The sequence below is a fragment of the Eucalyptus grandis genome, chromosome 4 (assembly GCF_016545825.1).
Source record: "Eucalyptus grandis isolate ANBG69807.140 chromosome 4, ASM1654582v1, whole genome shotgun sequence".
Classification (NCBI taxonomy): domain Eukaryota; kingdom Viridiplantae; phylum Streptophyta; class Magnoliopsida; order Myrtales; family Myrtaceae; genus Eucalyptus; species Eucalyptus grandis.
Genome location: NC_052615.1, coordinates 12,173,667 through 12,196,979, shown reverse-complemented (window position 1 = coordinate 12,196,979; position 23,313 = coordinate 12,173,667). Strand labels below are relative to the sequence as shown.

At 39.0% G+C, this 23,313-nt stretch overlaps 2 protein-coding genes across 3 annotated transcripts; one reads left to right on the top strand and one right to left on the bottom strand.

The window, feature by feature from the left end:
- Positions 1 to 369: 369 nt before the first annotated feature.
- Positions 370 to 7,237, bottom strand: LOC104441010. 2 transcript variants are annotated; one of them, XM_010054002.3, is made up of 9 exons: positions 6,322 to 7,237; positions 5,152 to 5,436; positions 4,744 to 4,957; positions 4,470 to 4,579; positions 4,189 to 4,388; positions 3,402 to 3,505; positions 1,593 to 1,780; positions 1,283 to 1,482; positions 370 to 853 (listed from the first exon to the last, which is right to left on the bottom strand). In XM_010054002.3, exons 1-9 carry the CDS (start codon positions 6,590 to 6,592, stop codon positions 617 to 619), a joined length of 1,809 nt encoding a protein of 602 aa, XP_010052304.2. In that variant the 5' UTR covers positions 6,593 to 7,237; the 3' UTR covers positions 370 to 616. The 2 variants fall into 2 exon arrangements, with proteins under 2 accessions (XP_010052304.2, XP_010052305.2); XM_010054003.3 differs by having other exon boundaries at positions 5,152 to 5,424; positions 6,322 to 7,236.
- Positions 7,238 to 22,364: 15,127 nt separating this feature from the next.
- On the top strand, positions 22,365 to 22,910 carry LOC120292492. The gene has a single exon (XM_039310697.1). It carries the CDS (start codon positions 22,365 to 22,367, stop codon positions 22,908 to 22,910), a length of 546 nt encoding a protein of 181 aa, XP_039166631.1.
- The last annotated feature ends 403 nt before the right edge of the window (positions 22,911 to 23,313 follow it).

Genomic DNA, 23,313 nt, shown 5'->3' with positions numbered 1-23,313 from the left:
GTTTTGGCTAAATATGCAAAGTAATATGATAGTTTCCACCATAAGGTTTTTTTTAGCACTGATACCCTAATCAAAGAACTTGTTTCTCTTTGTAATCTACATCAAAATTTTCCTTTGTAGAACTGATGATTAGTAAGGCATACAAAGGAGAGAATGATACTCTCTAAATAAACTTATCATGTAAATTGCTCACGAGGAAGGGAGAGGGATTTTATAATCTGCCAACTGAACAAAATAGAGCTTCCAGGGTCAGACGAATTGTCATAATCGGTGAAGATATAGTCCGGTGTTCAAATAGTCCCACACAACTCATTGAAGCGACGTAATCTGCAAACTATAAAATAAAGTAAGGGCCATACTCCGGATGAGGGATTTGAAAGCATCTGATATTTTCCAATTATTGGAAGTAATAAATATATTTACACAAATAAATTGAACGACGAATCGACAAATTTCCAATTTCAGGGGGCAAAAACGCTAAAAATTGAATGTAAGTTCCTCCTTGCGCGTAAGGAAATACAACACTCTTCTTGACCCGCGGGCGAAAACTCTCGTAAGGGAGGACAAAGAATGATAATAACTTTCCAAAGAGAAGGCAAAGAAAAACAAAACAGATTTATCTCGAATCGGGGTCCCTATTTCCAGCTACAACTTTCCGATGCCGCCGCGAACTCCTCCTCTCTTTTCGCCTCACCGGGGCTTTCTTAACTGGTGTTGCTACTACACCTTGACTGCGAACTTCAGGAGCCTGCTTAATTACACTCTCTGGGACCAAAACAGGTGGAGGTGGGGGAGGATAAATTTGGACAGGAACAGGAGGAGCCATGTGGTCTAACACATCCCTGTGGTATTTCTGCATGTACCGAAAAAGCGAAAATAGAAAATTAAATCAATTAAACTGAGGAAAAGAGAGACAATTTTGCGAAACATTATGGTCCAAGCAAACAGATGCAAAAAGAAAATCAATTTCATGCTCAACACAGTTCACTAGAGGGAAAGCAGCAGAAAAAACAGGCCCCCACAAACTAGGTTCTCAACAATATGTTAAGGCATCGCGTGAAGATTGAAAAACCATCTGCCCTGAAAGCATTATTTAGACTCGAAAATACCCGCAAAAAGACAGCTGCTTGTCCATATAAACCAAGTATAAATATACCTTGGGAATTCTGATATCATCAGGTATTATTAAGCTTCTAATACACAACTCCTACCTCCAGGAGTTCCGTTCCAGAAGCAAGAAGACAGACAAGTAAAGCAATTAAGTAGTGCAAGAATAATTTACCTGGACCACAAAATTTCTCCTTTCACAATCCAAGAACATATTTATAGTCCAATTCGTCTTGGATGCAATCTTGTCTCGAACAGTTGAAAAGCTTATTTGGTCCCTAGAGGTAAAACGGTCCACCTCATTGAACCAAAGGCACGTAAAAAGGTTTGAGATGGGGACGTGCTCCCTTATGATCACACATCCTTCAGGAACATCTGTGCCAAGCAGTAAGACAGAGCACAGCATAGGAAAACCACAATCAGGCGAGAAGACAAAAATAGAGAAGATGAATATACAAACAGAAAATGAGAAAATAACGCCTCACCACTTGTAATAGGAAGCTTGGCATCAGAATACGGGGTCAGGCCTTCCTTTTTGTAGAACTCAACCTGAAAATCTATAGAAGCATTGTTATACTTCCCTGCTGCTTTATTTGCTTCTGCTTCTGTAAAGACATCAAAGCGTCTGTAATGTCTTGATATAGCCAAAGTGGCATTTTTCCTCCACAAGAACCTGCATTGTGAAGAAAAGGAAGTTGAGATATTGTTCAGATAGAAGTCTAGGAGTCACTAGGAGTTATCTATTAACAGTTCTGCATGAGTTCTTTTGCTGTTTATACTTCTTAATGGCTTTTGAAAATCAATCAAACTAGAACTCACTCAGTTTAGCTACTACTAGCAATCTCATAACACTATTCTTGCAAGAATTCTCAAAGAAAAAGATTGAGTACATGAAACAACCACCACCTCAATACAGTGATTCGATGACGCTGTAAAACTCAGTCTAGCAAAATAATAACTGACACATTAACCAAAGATGGTTCTACCAACATATTACAAATAAAATCCGGACAGAATCATGCAGTTGAATTGGCAACAATATGACACTGCTGAATGCAGCTGATCACAAAATTAAGTTAAGCAGAAAGGAAAGACTGATAGTATCTTTTATGTATAAATTACATTCTAAGCCAGGAATGAAAGATCTATAGTTTTTTATGAAATTATTCACAGAAACTAAGTATGACTAGATTCCACAAGCAAAGCATTTATTGCATCGAACTCTACCAGAGTAGCAAATCCACAAGCAAAGCATTTATCAAGAGCATATACAGAACAAGGAAGCGCTAGTAGTGACGTAAACATGATGATTGAAGAATCTACCAGGCATTCAGCTTAAAAAATTGAAAATCAAGTAGCAAAAACTTTAACACTCAATTTTTAGTGCTGACCTTTCTAGAGTACTGAAATGCAAATAGAAGTTTCTTTGATAATAGTTTTTTTTTTTTTTTTAAAAGCACTGAACATAGTTCGACTGTTTAATGAAATTATCAAATCATCATTTTTGTTGCCCTTATATCCATTTATCACTATATTATGCATTTACTCAGATTATTCATCACACAAATCATCAAAACCACTGTGCATAGAATTCCTTCGTTGCCATTTGTGGGTTCCTTTCTTCCACATGATCGTTAGCCTCAACTCCAATCTGACTTGTGATCCAAAAAAACATCCCATGAGAAACCCATCAACTTTCTCAATGTCATCAAATTCCAACAGAGTAACTGAGGGCAACACTCCATCACAGCAATTAAGATCAATTTTCTCATCATTACGATGAAAAAAGGATGGGAGAGGTGAGCAAAGCTGATTAAGAGAGCAGGGGTATTGGCTCTATGAATATTGTAAGTAGAAAGAATGAATCACCTTGAGAACACTTGTACTAAAATTTACAAAAGAAAAGAATGTTGTAAAGGTGATAAGGGCAGATTTGTCAGCAGAATCTGATACTTTTAGATTAACAATTGACTAAGAGTGCATTCTATCTTCAGTAAAAAGAAGGGAGTCAGTAAATAAGCAAGTGGTTTTGTAATTATTTTTTTAATGACACACTATGTTCATATCATCCAACAAGCTGAATTCCATTTAGTGTTGAAGTCTCCCATTCAGAACTTGCTAGTGTAAAACACACAAGACAACATCTTTTTGTGCAGAGACTATTCTATCTCATGTTCTGGACATTATCTAATCCTCTACCCACAGAAAAAATATAAATAGAGCGATGAAACTGCCTGCTATGCTTAAACTCATGGATTCCCCATATGAAATGAAACTAAGAAAATTGTTCTTGCCTTTCAAGTATTTGATAAGGATCCACCACAAGTTCAAGTTTTCCATCGATCCAAAGAGAATAGCGAGCATTTGGGAACATCCTGTGCACAAGAAGCTTTGGGATCTGCAATCAGAATAGCAGAAGGTGAAAACCAGCATACAGCTTTCCCAAAACAAAGATCCATACATAATGAATGAAATTCGCAAACGTAAGAACCAAAGCCTGTGTTCCATTTCTTACAATATACTAACTATTAGTAAGAATGACAATGGCAGCAAAAGTAAATATCTCCCATTGATTGGTATAGACAAAACGAAAAGGTGAAGATTAATATGCCTACAGGTAATGTGTCAGTTCATATCTTGCTCTCTACTAGCAATAGGTATATCTGAGAGACAGACCACTAAAGAAGGAGAGTTTTGAAATTCAAACACAGAAGTTGGTTGGGCGTAAATTGCAAGCATTGACAATGGCCAGTCAGACCACTTCAAGCTTGTAACAATAGACAAAATATTCTCTCTTGAAAAACTCTAAGCATTTTGATACCAGCATGATCTACCCAGAAAAATAAGGCCATTAGTTTGCACTACTGCTGTACCAGTAATCATGCTATCACTATTAAATCTACACTGCCTATCATGAAACAACTCACTTTGCAGACCAACATAATCTCTACCCAATACACTCACCTCACCAATCAATCCCTCCCATCCACAGGGAAAGCAATATATCATCAAATGGCTAGCTCCCAGGAATCAAAAGTCCATTTCAACCCCACAAACTGTTGTTACTTAATCAAATGTTACCTTGCCGGTGCGTCGTGGATCTGGATAAGGAAGATTGTGGACAACAACAATTCTCCACAAACCACTCCTCTTGTTCTCATCAATAGCGCTAGCATTCTTCAAAAATCCCTCTGTTTCTTCATCAACAAACATATAGAAGCATACATTCTTCCTGGCATATTCACTAATGTTTGTTGGCTGTTGTATCTCATCGAAGTTTCCTGATGAAAATTTGTTTGTAAATAGGAAGTTCCTTAGTGATGAGGGTAAGGCTCAGTGCAAAGCTAGAGAGGGAACAATACCGAATATTGCTGATGCAACAACCACACCACGACACTGCTCCATCTCAAGAAGATCAGATTCATCCATATCAAATCCAGTCTGTCTACCAGGTTTACTTCCTTTAACAAACCTGACGGACAACCGAAATGTACAATGGACAAGCAATACCAGAGAAATTAAATTAATATTTCTAATCTATTGCAAGATTAGATCAAGAGTGAACAAAAGGACACTTGGAAAAGGAGGATTTCATAAATACATGCACAAGTCCGACAGTAATGCAAACGTACATACCCGCAATGCACGGTCATAGACTCCCTTATATCGTATGAATCATTCCTCTGCCTCAAAGTGGGATAACCACCAAATTCTGATCCTCCAAATTCTCCATCTCTACTTAAATTTTCCTCATATACATACGTCAAATCCTTAACCACTGGAGATGGTGAGGGATCTTTCGGCATTAAGTCAATGGCTTCTTCAACGGGAAGATAACAGACAGGACAAGCTGAAATCCAGACAAACAAAGGAGAGTAACATTACAACAGATTGTGCCAAAAATTTGCATTCACATCCTAGCATCTACACATCTGCCTTGTTCCAAGGCATGCAAGTTGATCTCCTATAATCAGATCCATAATTTGCAATTCGACCAATATTCATTCATTGTTAAAAAAGCAAAATGTAAAGATCAACACTTACGCCGAGGTCCAGTTCTTTTCTTGTCTGCTGGAGGGGGAGGTAAGGTGAAACTATTACACTGATGGCCTTGAGGGAGTGTGTAGCCCAGAAAAAATGTCGGAGGAGGTGGCGGCAGAGGCATAATTTTATTTCCATCTCTTCCATCTCTGTCAACTAATGAAGCATCATTGCTAATTTGTTCCCCATTTATTGGAGAAGACACAGGATTGCTTATAGTCATGTTGTTATTGGTGAACCTAACAAAGCTGTTATCCACATCTGGTGCATCTTCACCTGAAAACAAAGCTAATCTCGTATTTAATTATAGACCATAAACCAGCGGAAAAACTGAGATTTACAACATACACTTCTCAAAATTTACAATTTCTGCCAGTAGCATTTCTAGTCAAATAAGCAAATGCAGAGTGGCTCGGACTCAACTAAGTAATGGATCCCCAGTAATGCAGTCCACAGCAGATACCTTTATGTCTAGATCATTGATCTTAGAATATAAGAAAAGGCAGAATCACAATTTCTCAGATGCAGAACAAAACGGACTTCAGTGCAAGTGATATTTATTTAAAGACAAAAGACCAGAAAAGCATCACACACCAGACTAATCCAGTCTGGGTATTACATATACAATTCCCATTCATTAACTTGGCTAGCTTCTTGCCCACTACAGATGTGTTACCATTAAAATCTTGAAATCCAGATCAAACTTTTCAGCTAAATGTAGCATTTCCAGTAAAATAAACCAAGTGCAAAGCGGCTCAGACTCAACTAAATCATGGATCCACAGTAATGGAGTCCACAGCACATATCTTTATGTCTAGATCGTCAATCTTAGAAAATCAGAGAAGGCAGAATCACAATTTCTCGAATGCAGAACCAAGAAGGACTCTAGTGCAAGTGAAATGACCGAAAGACAAGAGGGCAGAAAAGCATCACACATCAAACTAATCCAAACTGGGTATTATATGTGAATACCATACCACAATTCCCAGTCATTAGTTTTGGCTAGCTTCTTCCTCACACTACAGATGTGTTAACATCAACATCTTCAAATCCAGATCAAAAAGTGCTCAACTGAATGCGACAATCAGACACCATTACTATCTTCACAAGCGATCGAGCACGATGCGAGCATCTGAAGATAGAGGACAACAAGAACCCAGAAAAAATTCTAACCTTTGCCATTGCCCACGTACATGACCCAACCGAAAACCGCCGCGGATATCAAGCAAAGGAAGAGCATCCCCACTTTCTTCCTGCCGGCGAATTTCATGATCCAGTGGAACAGCCTCTCTTTCTCCTTGGGCATCTTGCTCGGCTTCCGGGGCAGCGGCGGAGGCGGCGTCGTTTGGATTGGCAACCCACCGTTCTGGAGGAGCAGCAGCTGCTGTTGCTGTTGCAGAGAGCCATAACTACCGGAGCGGATCCCCAATGACCCTCCAGTCATTGTTCCTCCAAACCCACATGTGGCGTTATCATCTCTCTCCCCGCTTTCTCATTCAAACGGAATCTAACCCAGAATTCCCCCCGATTCAACGAAATCCAAGCCGAAAGAATCGATACCCACTTCGCCAAATCAAGCCAAAAACACGGCGGGCGCCTCCGAATTGCGCACGGCGCTCGTCGTCGGCGGCGGGTATTGCAATCACAATCACAATCACAAGTTTCCAATTATGAATCCCAGTTGAACCGAACACTCCGACAGCCTATGAATGCTAAATCCGAGAGAAACACGCGTAAGTGGGAACAGGGGAATCCGGGCAAATCCCGAATGAATCTTGCATTCGAAACAGGGAACGAAGAACCGGAACAGGGGAGTGAAACAGTGCAGAGAAAGAGAGAGAGAAACGCCGGATCGAAGTGAGTGAAAAATGCAGACCGGACGAGAACAAAAACAACAGAGCGGAAAATCTGGGAAAAATTATTTAAAAAAAAAAAAATGAATTCCTGTAGGAATCGACAGGGAGGAGATTGGGTTTCTTTCTTTTCTTGATTTCCTATTTTGCGACAAATCAAAATGGCGTCTTTTTATTCGAGGAAATCGATGGGAGAGCTTTCGGAACAAACCTGGGGATTTTCACGCGTTCGCGTGTAATTTCACGTCTCGCGGTTTTGAGGCGGGAGGAGGGATATTAAAAATAATTAAAAATAAAAATCATTAAATATTTGTTCGTTTAAGAAAGCCCGAACAAGCTTTCAATGATATGACCCCATGTGGGGTGACGCACCCCACTTATCAGCAGAGATTTCTCAAATTTTCATGAAATTTTGGGGATCCTTTCCATCATATTCAATTGGGTCGCCCCCAAATCATCGTATTTCCCGACTAAATTTCGTTTTTTTGGGAAAATTCTTTCGATAAATTATGCGAAATAAAAAAAAATAATAATCCTTTGACGATGAATATTCTCTTTTGAACTTTTGTAATCGAATTTGAATGATTCACTTAATGTTTGATAGATTGAAATATTAAAAGGTGAAAAATCGTATTCTCGCTAAGTACAATGCACGATGGTTTGCAGAAAAAGGGCCATTCAATTGGTAGTCACATGCCTCGGTAGCGAGGCTCATGGGATCTTGAAGAGAATTACATTCATGCAGCGAATAGACATTATCAGTGTCGGACCAAAAAAGGAAAAAAAGGGCCAATTCGATGAATCGTGTAAAGCTCAATTTCAAAGGATAGATTCTTGCACAAGCCGATTGAAGAGCACATGCTTGGAATTTGAGAAATCATTTTGGATTTAATTGGACAAGGACACGCCCTTCGAAAAGTCACCTGAAGAATATAGAATGCAAGATGAAATTTGGGATGAACGGATGTGGTATGTCTCCGGCGTGCGCATTTATCTAGTTTCGTGACTATATGTCATAGTTTCCACGTCTAAGTTCAGTACATAAAAAGAATCCTCATGTCGATTGAAGTTTGCAGAAACTTTAAAGTAATCTAATAAATAGAACAGGCTAAAGTACAAAATTATTTCCTCATATGTGCTGTTTGGAGATGCGTTTCTAATTAGGAAAAGTTAGGAGATCCATCAACGCCTAAATAACTAGGTCACAAAGTTGTTCACATCATACGTCTTCCCAAAGTAGTAGTTATATTATTTAAAATTAGGGTTTTCGAGTTGATCTTGGAACCGATCGATTTTGTTTTAGGTCAAATCCAAACGTAATTGAGATTGATTCTGACATAATAGCTTTCCGGTTTTTCGAGTTCTTCGTCTGGAACCTACTCCTCCTGAATCGATCACCCTAGCACAAAGAGATTAAATGGCTAAAAGAAATTAGATGGACACCTTAGAGATCCGCCAAATCTAACTCAAAGAGATTAAAAATATTTTTAGTTGATTTTTTTTACTCTCTTTTAAGCGGTAGCTCTAAAAGTTGTCGGTGCCACCCGTCGAGGAGGAAGAAAAAACCAATAACAAATAATATGAAAGTGACGGAATTTATCACAAAAAAATAATAACTTTGTAGAACGTTGAGAAAATAGTTTAATATTCTAGTAATTAAGATTTAAATTACATGAAAAATAGTACTTTGTTTGGGCAGGGATCTTTCGCCTCGTTAAAGTGCCTCCACAACTAACGAATGCATAGACGGCCGATGCTCCTAGTTCTTCGAAGACTTATCTCCAAATCATGTCTATAATCACGAAAAAGAAATAATTTAAAAAATATTTCCTTAAAAATAATCACTTATATTGCTTATAAAAATAAATGAACAAAAATATTTCCATTTTCTCGAAAATGTTTAAACATAAATTACTTTTGATAATGAAAATAAAATATTTCATTAACTAATTACTTTCAATGATCTAAGTAATTATTTGTAAGAAAAATTTTTCAAATAATTTATCATTCATTTTTCGCGAAACAAATAAAACCCTATCTCCAAATCATGTCAATTTCCGTACGGGTATTTTGAGACAAGTTGGATTATAATTGATGGGTTGAACGTTAAATCAGATAACGACCATTAAACTGTCAGTTTATGTCAGCTAATCTACGTTATAAATCATATTAAAGAAGAATCCGATTCAAGTGGTGATGCCAAGACATGGCACCACACGAATCGAGTGCATGCAGACCAAGCATTTCTTGATGTTTCCGCAGGTGACACCTTCTTGAAGAAGCATCAGAAGCGAGCTGCGAGCTTCTTGTCTTCCGTTGATCCGTCGCGCTAATCGGGTTCTCAAGTCATGGATCAATGATTGTTCATCGTCGCAACGTGCAGTTGGATCCGGGTGTCATGATCCGAGATGCATTGGGCTGTCAAGATGAAGGAACCTGTGTCTAGACCAGTTTTGAAATAGCTAGGGCATGAATGATAATCACGCTGTTTCAGAAATTAATTTTTGATTAGAAATGATTTTTTTTTTCTTTTTTCATTCCCTTGATGAGTTTCTAAACAAAAAAATACATTTAATAACGATGCAAAATTTCTTTCTTTCGAGTGGTAGCAGGAGGCGGTTGGCGGGTGGCCGATCGGCTAGTAGTGAGGGCAAAAGAATGAAAATAGTTTTTATTTCTCATTTTTTATTCAGAAATAGAAAATTAGAAATTTTTTATTTCTCATTCTATTCAAAAATTATTTTTTGATAAAAAAATTGTTTCGGACATAGAAAAATGAAATTGCATAACTAGAAATAGAATTTTTTTTTTTTTTTATTCCATTAACTAGCTTCTAAGTAAAAAAAAAAAACACGTTTAATAACTATACAAAATTTCTCCTATGCGAATGGTTGCAAAAGGCAGTCGTTGGGTGGTGATCGGCCAAGAGCGAGGGCAAGCGACGATAAGAGTTTTTATTTCTCATTTTTGTTTTGGAAATAGAAAATTAGAAAAAAAAAAGATATTTCTCATTTCCATTCAAAACCTATTTTTGGAAAAAAAAAAAGAATTGTTTTAGAAATAGAAAAATGAAATTGCATAACCAATAATGGATTTCTATTTCAAACTACTCTTAAGAACAGAATATATATATATATATATATATATATATATATATATATATATATATATATATATATAATGGTTATCATGCGTGCTTCGAGAAAAGCAGCTACAAAATTTTCCAAGCATCGTAAATGGCGGACTGGTTGTTAATTTAGAGAGTATACACTGCCAATGTCTGAATGGACCCTTTCTTTTAATGGTTCGTTTATTTTTAGAAAAATGAATAATTTAGAATATACTTCTAAAAAAAGTTTTTATACTTACAAAAATGAATGGTCAAAAAGTATTTTCATTGTCTATGAAAACATTTAGATATATGTTGTTGTCGATTATTAAAACATTTTTTGTTAACTAATTATCTTCAAGTGATACGAGTGTTTTTTCCAAGAAAATATTTTCAAAATCATTCATTTTCTACGAAATAAACATAAATAGAGCCTAGATATTTAGAAATTTCTTGTTAAGCGATCCACAGTCTATGTATAGTATCGTACTCAACATTTTAAAAGGATGATAGGAGGAACGGGAAATTCATAGAACGATAAAATGACGATCATCAGAAGATTAAGAGGGAGCGTCGAGTTTGAAATTTTGACCCAAATCCGGTGCCGCATTGGGTAAATCATATTTCCTAAAAGTTTAAACCTTAATGCATCAGTGATATATTCATATCATATGAATTGATATCCATAATATTTGTTTCTTTTTCTAAACTTTCAGCCCTATTCGGTATATTGGCGAGAGATTCAATGATTGAATTGAAGCATGCATCAGCAATGAAAACAGCAAGCATGATACATCTTGTGAAACTCTAATAAGGTAAAATGTTGTGTGACGATCGCATTTCAACCTCAATGTTAATGAGTGAACCGTCGGAATTTATTTATCGCGAAATTGACGAGTCTTATCTCCGAATCATGTCCATTTCCACACTGGTGTTCTGAATCAAGTTGGATTGTAATTGACGGGTTGAATGTTAAATCTGATAAGAACCATTACACTGTCAGTTTATGTCATCTAATCTACATAATAAATCATATTAAATGAGAATTCGATTCATGTGGTGATGCTAAGACATGGCACCACGCGAATCGAGTGGATGAAGACCGAGCATTTCTTGATGTTTCGGTAGGTGACGCCTTCTGTTGATCCTGGCCGTGCTAATCAGGTTCTCGAGTCATCGATTGATGATCGTTCGTCGCTGCAACACACCGTTGGGTTCAGTTGTCATGATCCAAGATGCATCGGGCTGTTGAATTCGTAAAGATTATAGGCATAGAAGAATCTATGTCCATACTACTTTCGAGATAATTATAACGCACATGATAAACATTTTATTTTTTGTTAGAATTATTTTTCTATTTTCGGAAATAGGTTTGAAAACAAAATCCATTTGGAATAGAGGAATTCGTGTCTAGACCAGTTTCAAGACAGCAAGTGGCTGAGAAAAGTAGCTATAGACATTCCCAAGCTCCGCGGTGCCTCGCAAGCACTCTTGCTTTGCTTCTTTTGTAAACTGTTGATGTCTAAATGATTTTTTTTCCTTGACATAGGTTTCACGAAAAATGAATGATTTAAAAATGATCACTTATGTACTTGCAAAAATAAATAAACTGAAATTATTCTCATTATTCATGAAAACATTAAGACATAAATTGTAATCAATTTTGAAAATATTTTTCATTAATTAATTATTTCAAGCAATACAAGAGATTTCTTTTTAAGAAAATATTTTCTAAATTATTTATTTTTCACCAAGAATAAAGCCTAAATATTAAAAAATTTCCGTCAACGGATCCGCAATGTATTTATTGCATTCGACTCAACATTTTACCAGGATCATCGGAGGAATAGGAAATTGATAGAAAGATAGGAACAATGATCATCGGAAGATGGAGTGTTGAGCTCGAAATCTTGACCCGACTCTGGTGCCGTGTTCAGTAAATTATTTTTTCTAAAAGTTTAAACCATTAGAAAATATGTTGATAATATACTCATAGCATATGATATTGACAATACTTGTTTTATTCTCTAAACTTTCTGCCCTAGTTGGTATATTAGCAAGAGATTCAATGATCGAAGCATGTATCGGCAATGAAAACAGCAAGCAAGATACATCTTGCGAAACTCTAATAAGGTAAAATGTCGTGTGGCGTTCACATTTTAACCTCAATGTTAATGAGTGAACCATCAAATCGTCCGCTACTATCTAAATAGCTTATATGGTTATTTTGATGATTCCTAATATCTTGCCAAATTTGTTGGCCTGAAAAGAAAACATCTTTACAATTTGCATGCATATTGAAAAAGAGTTTTTCAAAAAAGTCTCCTTCAACTAGGTATATCTTATAAAGAGGAGATCTGCTTGAGACAACTCCAGAAATCGAGTTAGTCACCTTGCGGAGTAAAAGCTTTAGCATGACGTCATAAATTGAAGTTTTTTTTTTGGGGTCTAAATCATAACTTGAAGTTAAAGTTGAAATGTTTCAAATCGGTGTTGCTTTGACAAAATGGCGGCCTCCGGGCAATTATTTCACCGCACGGTGTGGAAAAATTCAATGGGAGTAGGTCAAATCATGACTAAAACCAGCAATGTCTATTGAAACAGTTGCTGATTGGTGAGTTGTATTTGCTTTTAATATATATAAAGAAGAAACTGTAATTTGCATCCTCTAATTTCTACACTTCATACTTTTAAAATCATTGCACTTTTTATGCAGCTCGATTTGAAAAAGAAAAGTCTAAATGTTGACAAAGATCGTTCAATCCCATTCCAACCGGACGAGGGTTGGCTAGCCAGCCATCGAACAACAGAGGGTGCATGTCCACCTGGCACCAATCAACGTTATCATGTCCAGCATTTTGATAGTATTAATGACGATGCTTGATTGCACAAATCAAAAGTGTTGAAGGCACAAATAGAAAAAAATTAGAAAACCAGACCACACACAGATGAAACTTTTTACTTTTTGAAATTGGTCCAAACAAACATTCTTGATTAGGAGAAAATAATTTGACCAAAAGGTGTAGCTTTTTTCTGATGGCTTTGGTAAAAAGGAAGTGCCTTTCAAGATGGAAAAGTAGGAATTAGGAATTAAATTATTGTGGCATCCTTAGATTTTGGCTAAGCTACAACGACTCTCCTTTAATAAAATTACTATAACAAAGTATAGGACTAAAATCGTTCTTTGTCCTAAAGAAAGTTGACAAATTTAAAATCAACATATGGGTCATTCTCATCTTCATGTTCCAATCTAATTCCTTGTCCCGTTTCTCCTCTTCACATCTTTTCTTCATGCCAGCTTGCCAAGTGAGAATGTTCAAAGACTAATTCTAGAATAACTTTGGTGAAAAGTCAAAAGACAGATAATCAATGCCCTCCCGCTCCTCATAAAAATCAAGAGAGGCAATCTTACTATTGAAATTTTATTGGCGACGAGCTTATATTTAACTCGTTCGGAAGTCAATGCAATCTTGTAATATGCATAGGACCATGAGTTGATAACAAAATCTTTTTTCATTACGGCACAAGATGGCTTAATTTAATGCGCCAAAACCCATCTAAGATATCGCATGACCGCTATGTTGAGAGGAAAAAAGAGGGAAAGTTTTGTACAATGTACAGACTCATTTTTCTTGTGCCCTTGAGAAAGAGAGCTGCAACAAGCCGGTGAAAATGTTGCAAAACCTTTCCAGTTGTAGGGTAAGATTGCGAATTTCTTACATGTTGACTAGATTTTTCATATTTTTTTGGCCTGGTGTTGGCTGGCAATGTTTGAAAACTATCTTCTAATCTAGCAAGATCTCTCTCTCTCTCTCTCTCTCTCTCTCTCTCTCTCTCTCTCTCTATAGCATCATTCAGGATCTTCCACTTTCTGGCAATGAAGAAGATACTTGGTTGTTCCAATATCAATCTTCCATCTCATCACCTCTCCATTATGACACTCTCTCCACAAGTTTCAGCCACTGAATTTTTCCTCAATGGCTTCAACTCTTCAGCTTATCTGCTGACCAACGACACGCCTTTCTCAACCAGCGGAGCTTTGTACTGGCAAAAAGATACCCGCCAAATCTGTGAGTTCTTCTCATGCGTTGCCATTCTCTACTTCCTTCATATTCGCCATGACTCCTTACCGGAACTTCCAACCGGGCCATGGCCGTGCCGTGCAGCGGCATCAATGGTGCGACCTAGTCGCAAAATCTCGGGCTATACAATTAGATGCTGTACGTGAATCCCGACACTCTTGTTTGGACAGGAGTTTAATTAAAAAAATCAATATTTCAGTGATACCGACAAACAACAACATGAACTCACTCACTTCAACGAGCAGACGCCGACGCCAGGCACACGGAATTTTATTGGCCTGACAACAAGAGAAGTAGCAGCAGCAGCAACAAAAGGAATGGTACTACTAAAGCAATGAGAATCTTTTTCAAGAGACTAAAGTTGAACAATGGAAAGAACTACGAGTTTGGATTGATAATTCGGAATCAATATTGAATGTTGCGACGGTGCCAGTAGTATGAAATGATTGAAGCGACCTTATCGAACACCACAATGAATATTTCTCGAGTTTCCGAAAATAAAATGTGTTAAATTATGTCTCGAGTTTAAGCGTTTATAAAACTCGATTCGTTGGATTTTTGAAGATGTACAAAAGAGGAAGCCGAAGATGCCGTGGGGCCCAAAATTCAATGGAGTCCGAAAGATGTTATCTTCGGAAGTCTGCAGAGGCTGAAGACGTTAACTTGGTGGGGCCCAAACGCGCACACATATTCCACGTAAAAGCCAAACATTGGTGGGCCCAGGTCAAACTTTGACCATGGGCGCACACATATAAAGATGAAGTAACTTCCAAGAGGTGGGTGGTGGAAAACCTACGTAGAAGAGTCGAGCCGCCGAAACTCTCTGCACGTAAAGACTGAAGGAGCGCCGCTTGCTGAAGCCTACAAGGAAGATATATACGTGAAAAAATAAAAAAAAGAAGACGTTGTTCTTGTTTTGACATATATAGAGCGTTTTTCGTTTGAGCTTGAATACACATTAATTTTGTATAAATAATTTGAGTTTTTGGTTAAATTTAGGTGTGGGAAATACTGAGCGATTGTAAATTTTGATTCTCCGATTATAGTGGATTATTTGCTACTAGCTTTCTCCGTGGACGTAGGTACCGATACTCTGATCAAACCAAATCACGTAAATTTCTAGTGTTCTATTATTTTTCATTTATTTCTCTGATGATTTCACGTTGATGTAAATTGCAAGATCTTATCGTTTCCACGTATTATTAAATTCCAGCAAAACAAAATGTACATCGGTTTAACTGCAGAGATAGGGCAAATGGTTCTGTCTGACAAGATTCTAGCACGGAGCTTCAGTAACACTGACTTTTCATTGAGTGATAGGTTGATCAAAAGTAATTTTCCCCCGTTCATTCTTCTGGAGCAATCGCTTCCACGAACTCGATCACAGTTTTCCCTTTTCTAAGCTCGGGAGTTCTGATTTTTGTGATTGTCAGGGAGGCAGAGGAAAGGCGGGGATAAAGCCAGGATGGAGTTGGACAATGTGAATTAGAGTACTGGCCGTAGAGGTTTATGTCTCGCGACACTGAGACCGGGACGAAGGGATTTCTAGAGAAATACATGGTTGGGATCGGAGGGAGCAGGAGATCTAACCGGGCTTTTTCCCAGGGAGTGCAGAGATAGCAGTGAAGAGGATTTTTGCGCGTAAAATGGCAAGGTAATGAGAGGTTTGTCCGCTAAAATCTCAGGCCTGGGGAGATCGAAGCACCGGAATATGGTGGGTCTAAGAAGTTGGTGCAAGAGTGACAGAGGAGAGAGGGTTCGTGTCTGTGGTTACATGGAAAAAGGAGGAGTTTGGACAAAGACGGCCTTTGAATATGATGGGAACAAGTTGCTAGGTTATGAATTAAAATAGAATGCTGAAACATGTGGCTCATGGGATCTTGTACTACTTAAGAGATGGGAAGCCAAAATCCTTCATAGGGACATCAAGGCAAGCAATATTTTACATGACAAGGACATGTACGGGAGATTTGTTGGAACCAAAAAAGAATAATGGCGACTCTGAAATTTGGAACGAGGCGGAAGTTGGAGGGAGAAATTATTCTTAGAATACTTTTCTGGTGGCTTCGATCAAAATACAAACACTCTCCCTCTATCTCTTTATAATAACAGAACACTCACATTTAACACACATAGTCTCCGATACTTCTGAAGATTTTAAGGTGAAATAACGAATGTCAACAAAGCAAAAGGAAACCACTGAGATTCGCCCCAATGATGGAAGGGGGAGGTGAGGGGTTCAAATCTCCACCTTCTTAGGGGGATGGGGTAGGGACGCGTAAGTTTCAAGTGGGTTTCGACTCACGCCGCACGAGGTAGGGAAAGTCTCGAGTGAGTGTAGAGTAGGAATAAAATAGGATTACAAAAAAAAAAAAAAAACAAAGCAAAAGGAAAAACACACAAGCACTAAATGCATGAAGGCAAGCGTAGCAATCCAAGGAGAGTTTCTCCAAGGACTTTTCTCGCCTGAGTAGGTCTCCTCATTAAATGCTTATAGCATTTTGATCTTCAACGCTTCACCGATTCGTTTTCTCCTTCTTCTTACACCCACCATAAGTCAAGGCCTTTTGAAGAATTCTCACCACAAAATTTGGAGTTGAGCAACCAATGTGCTCGAATTTTCAAAAAATCAATCTTATATTATTCTAACAAGATTTGGGGGTTTCGGGTTGGTTCGGATGCACAAGAAAGGGCCAACGCCACCCCTGTTGTCGGCACCTTAGGGTCCCTTCCACCAGAACTGGAGAGGACAGGGCAAGCCTCGGCTGTGACTGATGTGTCCGGCTACTACGGTCTTGGTTCTGAAGGTCATGTGCGTGAGGCGGCCGTGCTTAGGCCAATTGATGGCAGACGGTGGAGTTGTTGAATGCCCTTGATGAGACATTGAGGGCTAAGGGAGGGTTTGAATGGGGGGAGGTCGCGACACTGCTTTCGCCTTGGGCCAAGCATGAGGCGAGTTTTGAAGGCCTTGGAGGGCAAAAACATACACATGCGCTTGCCCCGAAGGGACAATAACGAAGGAGACGTTGCCTAGTTTTCCCTACACTGTTCGGGGCGGTGCACGTGGAGCCTTAAAAGGATATAAAGGCAGTCAATATGTCCTCTTACATGGCTTTGCCTTGGTCCATAGCAAAGTCGAATTAAGGCAAAAACCCGAATTTTAACGATTCGGACGTGGTTATAACACGGGCATCCAAGATTTGTTTTTTTTTTTTTTTTTTTGCCCCCATTGGATTTTTGTGGGAAAAAGTATTAAAAAAAGTGTTAAACCTATTGCATTGATACTAATTTAATCATAAACTTTTTTATTGATCAAATTTAGTCCTATATCTTTTTACATTAATACCAATTTAGTTCATTACGCCAATTTGAGTCGAAAATCATTAACGTGGACATCGGACATTTTACACGGTATGACCAACACCGATGTGGAATTTTTAAATAATATTGACATATTTTTTTTGTTTTTTCCTTTTTTTTTTCTTTTTCTTTTTTATTCTCTCTTTTTCCTTTCATTTGGTTAGTGAGGGTCACCAATAACCCTCGCCGGCCATGGGTGAGGTGGCTTGACAAGGCCACCATGGCTCTCACCCAAGGCCATTGCGCCCTTGCTTAAGGCCTTTGTAGCCTCACTAGCCAAGGGTTGCTGGCTCTTGCCCAATGGCTAGTGGGGTCACCAACGACCCTCGCTTGATGGCCAAAATGAAAGGAAAAAAGAAAGGAAAATAAATAAATAAATTATTTAAATATAATTTAAAAATGTCTAAGTCAATGGTGGCTGTACCATGTATGACGGCTGGCCGGCCAACATTCACGCGCAATTTCCAACCTAAATTAGCTGGATGGATTTTTTTGGGTCAATTCTATTCTACTCTACACTTACTCGACTTTTGTCTTACCTCTTGCAGGCGGCGTTAATTTCTAACTTACTAAATTAGCCTCACCTCTCCCTTCCATGTTGAGAATCACAGATTGAATTGAATTGGTACTAATGCGGAAAGTTTTAGAACTAAATGGGTTTAATTGAAAATTTTAGAACTAAATTCGTATCAATGCAATAAGTTCAAGACTTTTTTGGTACTTTCCCAATTTTTGTGTCATATTTGTACATAAAAGATAATAATCTATATTGGTACAAGATGGAAATTTAGTTGGGCATGGGAGATAATACACATAGTTGTATCAATTAGCCACTTTTTTCACGCCCTTTAATTATGCAATTTTTTTCCCATGATTTTCATCTATAGCTTTATATGTTCCGCCATGATTTATTCTGCTAAATTGCACAAAGATGGCTTCGAATTAAACATAGAGAGAGAGAGAGAGAGAGAGAGAGAGAGAGAGATTTGGCCCTCATCATAATGGTCAAAAGCTTGCTCGAGCACTTCATTCCTTTGGAAACAAGCTGATGGTTTGGGAATGGTGGTTGTTGGGTGATGAAGACGACGGAAACCGCAAGCAGAGAAATCAAAGCAACTGTTATAAGAAATGAATGGTAGGAAAGAATTGTCTCCTTCATCTCACGTTGCAGTAGTAATCCGCCATTGAATGGTTCTTGACCAATGAATTATTACCCTGTGGAAGTGGGTTATATGTCAACGTTCAAATCAACCGATGTAAATGTTCGCTAGAACTTCAACTCAAAATAGGATTTCGACATTGTCGTCGTACGTCACTTTTTTGAAAAAATGAACATATGATTGAGATATATCTATGGATGATTTGATGTGGCATATGCATATGCGGAATGTGCTCGAGATCCGAAACTCGGCCGACCACTACTCGAAACAAAATCTAACTTCGCAATCTAAACAAAACCAGCAATGGATCAAATCTTTTCATGCTAATCGGTAATGCTTGAGCATGTTCCACGCCAGCCATGGAAAGCAAACTGAATTAAGCGCCTTTGCTTCTCCTTCTACTCAAATTTTCTATAATTTTGGTTGCAATGCCAATTTGCATTTGTGTGTCAAGTAATCCCCTTAGCTTATGTGACCTCACGTATTTTGCTGCGATACATCGCACACGTTGTGTTGAGTTTATGTTCTTATTAGTGATTTTTCGTCCCATGTCGCGTCACCTTGAATTACGTCGTCCGGCCCAGCATCTCCTGCGTAAGCAAACACGTTGTTCTACTTCTAATTTTTTTTTTGGGACAAAGCCCTTCTGGTTTTTTTAATCATGGCTCAAGAATATTTAAAGATGGTTGATTTTCATTTTTTGGTAAGAAATTGAGGTGGGCTCGCCTCCCATTTGTATGGATTAGGTTCTTGGAGATTCTAAGTGAGCCATCTAGAAGGAATTGGATTGGGCTATAGAAGCCCAGCCCTTATGCCACATTACCTGTCATTGCATCTCCTGTACACTATCAACTTCATGACTAATTCAAGTTTTGCAGATTTGTGGTTTTTGCAGTTTACTTGGCATGAAACTTGGTATTAACCAGAGAACAAGGGCGGCGCTATTTCAACCCACGTTTTGACTAAAATACTCCTTTTTGCTGAAGAGAGTTAATTGATACTTTCTTCTTTCACGTGGGCTCAAAGATTCATGATACGGTTTGGCGACACTGAGAAACTTAATGCTAATGCAGTTATGAAACCTCACTTTGGTAATTGGTATAACTGCAAATTAAGTACTGAAAATTTAAGCACTCAATTTCTAATGTTGACCATTTTAGGGTTGTTAATAATTTTATATTGAGTTTTTTTGGCCAAATATGAAGTAGTGAATATCATTCGTAGGGTTTAATATTGAAGCTCACCACATTGATTTTGCTTTAGCTCAATGAGATAGATTGCGGATTCGTTTCTTGGTCTTGTTTTAGTATATCGCAAGACCATTGAATTTAGAAATTTCTTTGCTATTGGCTCACCTTAAATATTCGGCTTTGGATATAGGTTTTGGGAAAATGCCAATGCTGAAAGCCTAAAGACCTTTGGAGAAATACAAATTGCGTTTGATAAAAATTCACTTGCAAAGCGACTTTGGATTCAAGTGATGTTTGGCAAAAAAAAATTACAAAGGACTTTGGCCTCATTATTTAATAGTTTTTTATTTAAAACATTCAAACCTTTCATCGGAGCCAACAAATGGCTCAAGAAGCCAGTGAGCCAGCTATTGGTCTAGTGACCATTGGTCGTGGTCACCCAACCTCGAGTGACCATCAACTAAGGTCGCTTGACCTCTAGTGGGCGTTGGTAGGGTCACACAACCAAGGCGAGGGCCACTTGAGATCGCATGACCCTAGGTGAAGGTCGCCTAAGGTCGTGAGACCCAGGTGACCATCACTTAGGTTCTAGGAACCCATAAATCGTCACTTGGGTCGTAGGAACCCAAGCGACGATCGCCAAGGCGATCGCCTTAGTCAGTGACCTCTAGGCGATGGTCGCTTGGCCATGCGACCTTTTTGGCTTCTTGTTAGCCTCATGCTAACCATATTTGACCTTGTTAGCTGCCCTCGCACAGAAAAGATGAACAATCACAACATGAGCAAAACAAAAAAATGAAAAAAATAGTGAAGATATTTTTGAAAGAAAAAAATCATTTAACCCTAGAAATGACCTTCTGCAAATGCTAAAGATCAAAGTATGTGGGAACCTTCCTTAGGCTTTTAGCATTGTCAAGGCTAGCATTTGCCCAAATGCTAAACAAAAAGTTGAACCAACCACCTCATTTTTTTCCTTAAGGGCCTTTAAAGGTTAAAAGTCTGTTGAAAGCCCATTGAAAAAGCTAAATCAAATGCACTCTAATGCAGCCATAGAATTCTAATCGCTTTTTGTGGTTCTTAGATTATGTATATTAGAGGAATTTTTGCAATTGCTTCTACTCAAATTTGAGATGTTATTGAATAATGAAAGGAATGTATTTTCAACCGGTATTTTTTTTTCCATGTACAATATGATTTTGTGGGTGTTTTTATGATATGGTGGCCAATGCAAATTGAAAAAAATGTTTTAAAAAAATTCTAAACTTATTGTACAGTAGCTAATTTAATCCTTAATTTTTTAATTTTACCAATTTAATCCTAGATCTATTAAAGATTTGCCGTGTAGTCCTTTCGACCAATTCTGGTTAAAACTAAACCAAAAAATTACAATAGCAAATTGTCAAAAAATTTATGACTAAATTGACAAAATTGAAAAGTTCATGACTCAATTGATTTTCGTACAAAAAATTTAGGACTTTTTGGACAATTATTCCACTACAAATGTCATAAGACATATTTCACACATGTCTTATTTGATGTTTAACAGTGATTGCAATTGTTGCGATAATCGTTACTACATGTTTAGACTATTAGTGGCAAATATGATACTATTTACCTATAATTGCAGCTAGACAATCGCTGCTAACACTCTTGACAATCGTCGCCAAACGCCAAAGTAGCTCCACGAAATTATTGTGCACCGTTGGAGATCGTGATTGATTCTGTCTGTAGATTGATTGATTTAGTGAATAGAAAGTTTTAGTAAATAGGAAATTTAAAATTCTTTGTATATTATTTCCTTTTATTCTTTTTCATTCCTGCACTATAAATGTAATTAATGTGCTTGTATACAGATCAATGAATACACAATAAAATTCCTCTTTCTCCTCTATTTCCCGTCATGGTATCGGAGCGGATACTTCGTTAGCTTCCGCATTTTTGAATTGCCACCGCTTCATCTTCCGGGCTGTTGTTGCACGATTCTCACTGAAAACAGACCAGCAACCGGTTAGGATTTCAACTCTTTTTTGAGTACCATGACAAAGAATATTGAGGGCTCTTCAACAGAGGGAACACCCACCTCAAATCCTCTGAAGAAGAAAGATCTTCAGAAGAAACTCTTTCGGGAAGATTGGCTCCTACGATGGGCCAGATCCCCAGCCCAACGCAATGGCCCGCGAATTTTCCACCGCTTAATTGGTATCGGTGGGCTTTCGGGGCCGGACAGATGTGGTCCCAATACCCGTATGGACCAATGCCAGCCCCACCAAGCATCGGGCCGACGAACTTGGGCCAAGGATTCACGTCGTGCCGAGTCAAGGATACGGAGCTGTCCCGGTCAAGTCCCGGTCAAGGGACGAATCCCTACCGGATCTCAATCCCGAATCCACGCCGCCCATCGTGAATCTGGATCCATGCCGGGTCAAGGGACGAATCCCTACCCGACATTTCAACCCGGATACATGCCGCCCCTTTTTCCGGTCATCGGCGGTGGCCGGCTTGAACCCGGCGACCCACTTTACACATCGCCGACAGATGGCCCCAAACTACGCCTGATCAGCAACCAACTTACCGGACCGGAAACTTACTCGTCGTGGGCTCGTGATCTTCGGCGGGCTCTGGTGACGAAGGACAAGGACGGCTTCCTCGACGGAGCCGTCCCGTTCCCGATCGACGAACGCCTCCAGCGTCTCTGGCGAAAGTGCAACCAGTTGGTTCGCACCTGGATCGGCAACACGCTCGCTCCCGACGTTGCCGCCGGACTGCCACCCACCGAAGACTCCAAGCAGATCTGGGACAGCATCAAGGAGATGTACGGCCGGCTCGACCGAGCATGGCTCTTCAGCATCACGCAAAGCCTGACGGAATTGAAGCAAGGGAACCTCTCAGTTACCGCTTGCTTCAACCGTCTCTCCTCTCTGTGGAACAAGTTGGAGTCGGCCGAGGAGCGTCTCCAGGGACCCGAGGCCACACTAAGGCAAAGACAGACATGCAGAAAGGGAAAATAGCACACGATTCTTACTCATCCTTAACGACTCTTACTCGGCCTTCGATCCTGCATTCTCGCCATGGAACCATCGCCGCCGCTCCGACGCATCTATCGCCTCGCCGTCCAAGAAGAAAGTCAGCACCTCGCCGCGGCCGAACACGCTCGAGGAGGAGAGGGGATGAGCCTTGCAGTTTTTCCGTCCGGCATGGGCTCACGAGAGGCGGTGGCCGGAGGAAGTAGCACAGCCGCACGCTCGGGATACCCAAAAATGGGTAATGCGGCTGTGGCGAAGAAGACACCCGACGAAAACCCTAACCCCCCTTTTTTTCGAATGAACGGCCCAGATTTGCACGGTAGATCCAACGGCTTCGATTCAGGCAGGCTGATGGACGGCTCAGATCAGCGAGATGGAATGAACGGCC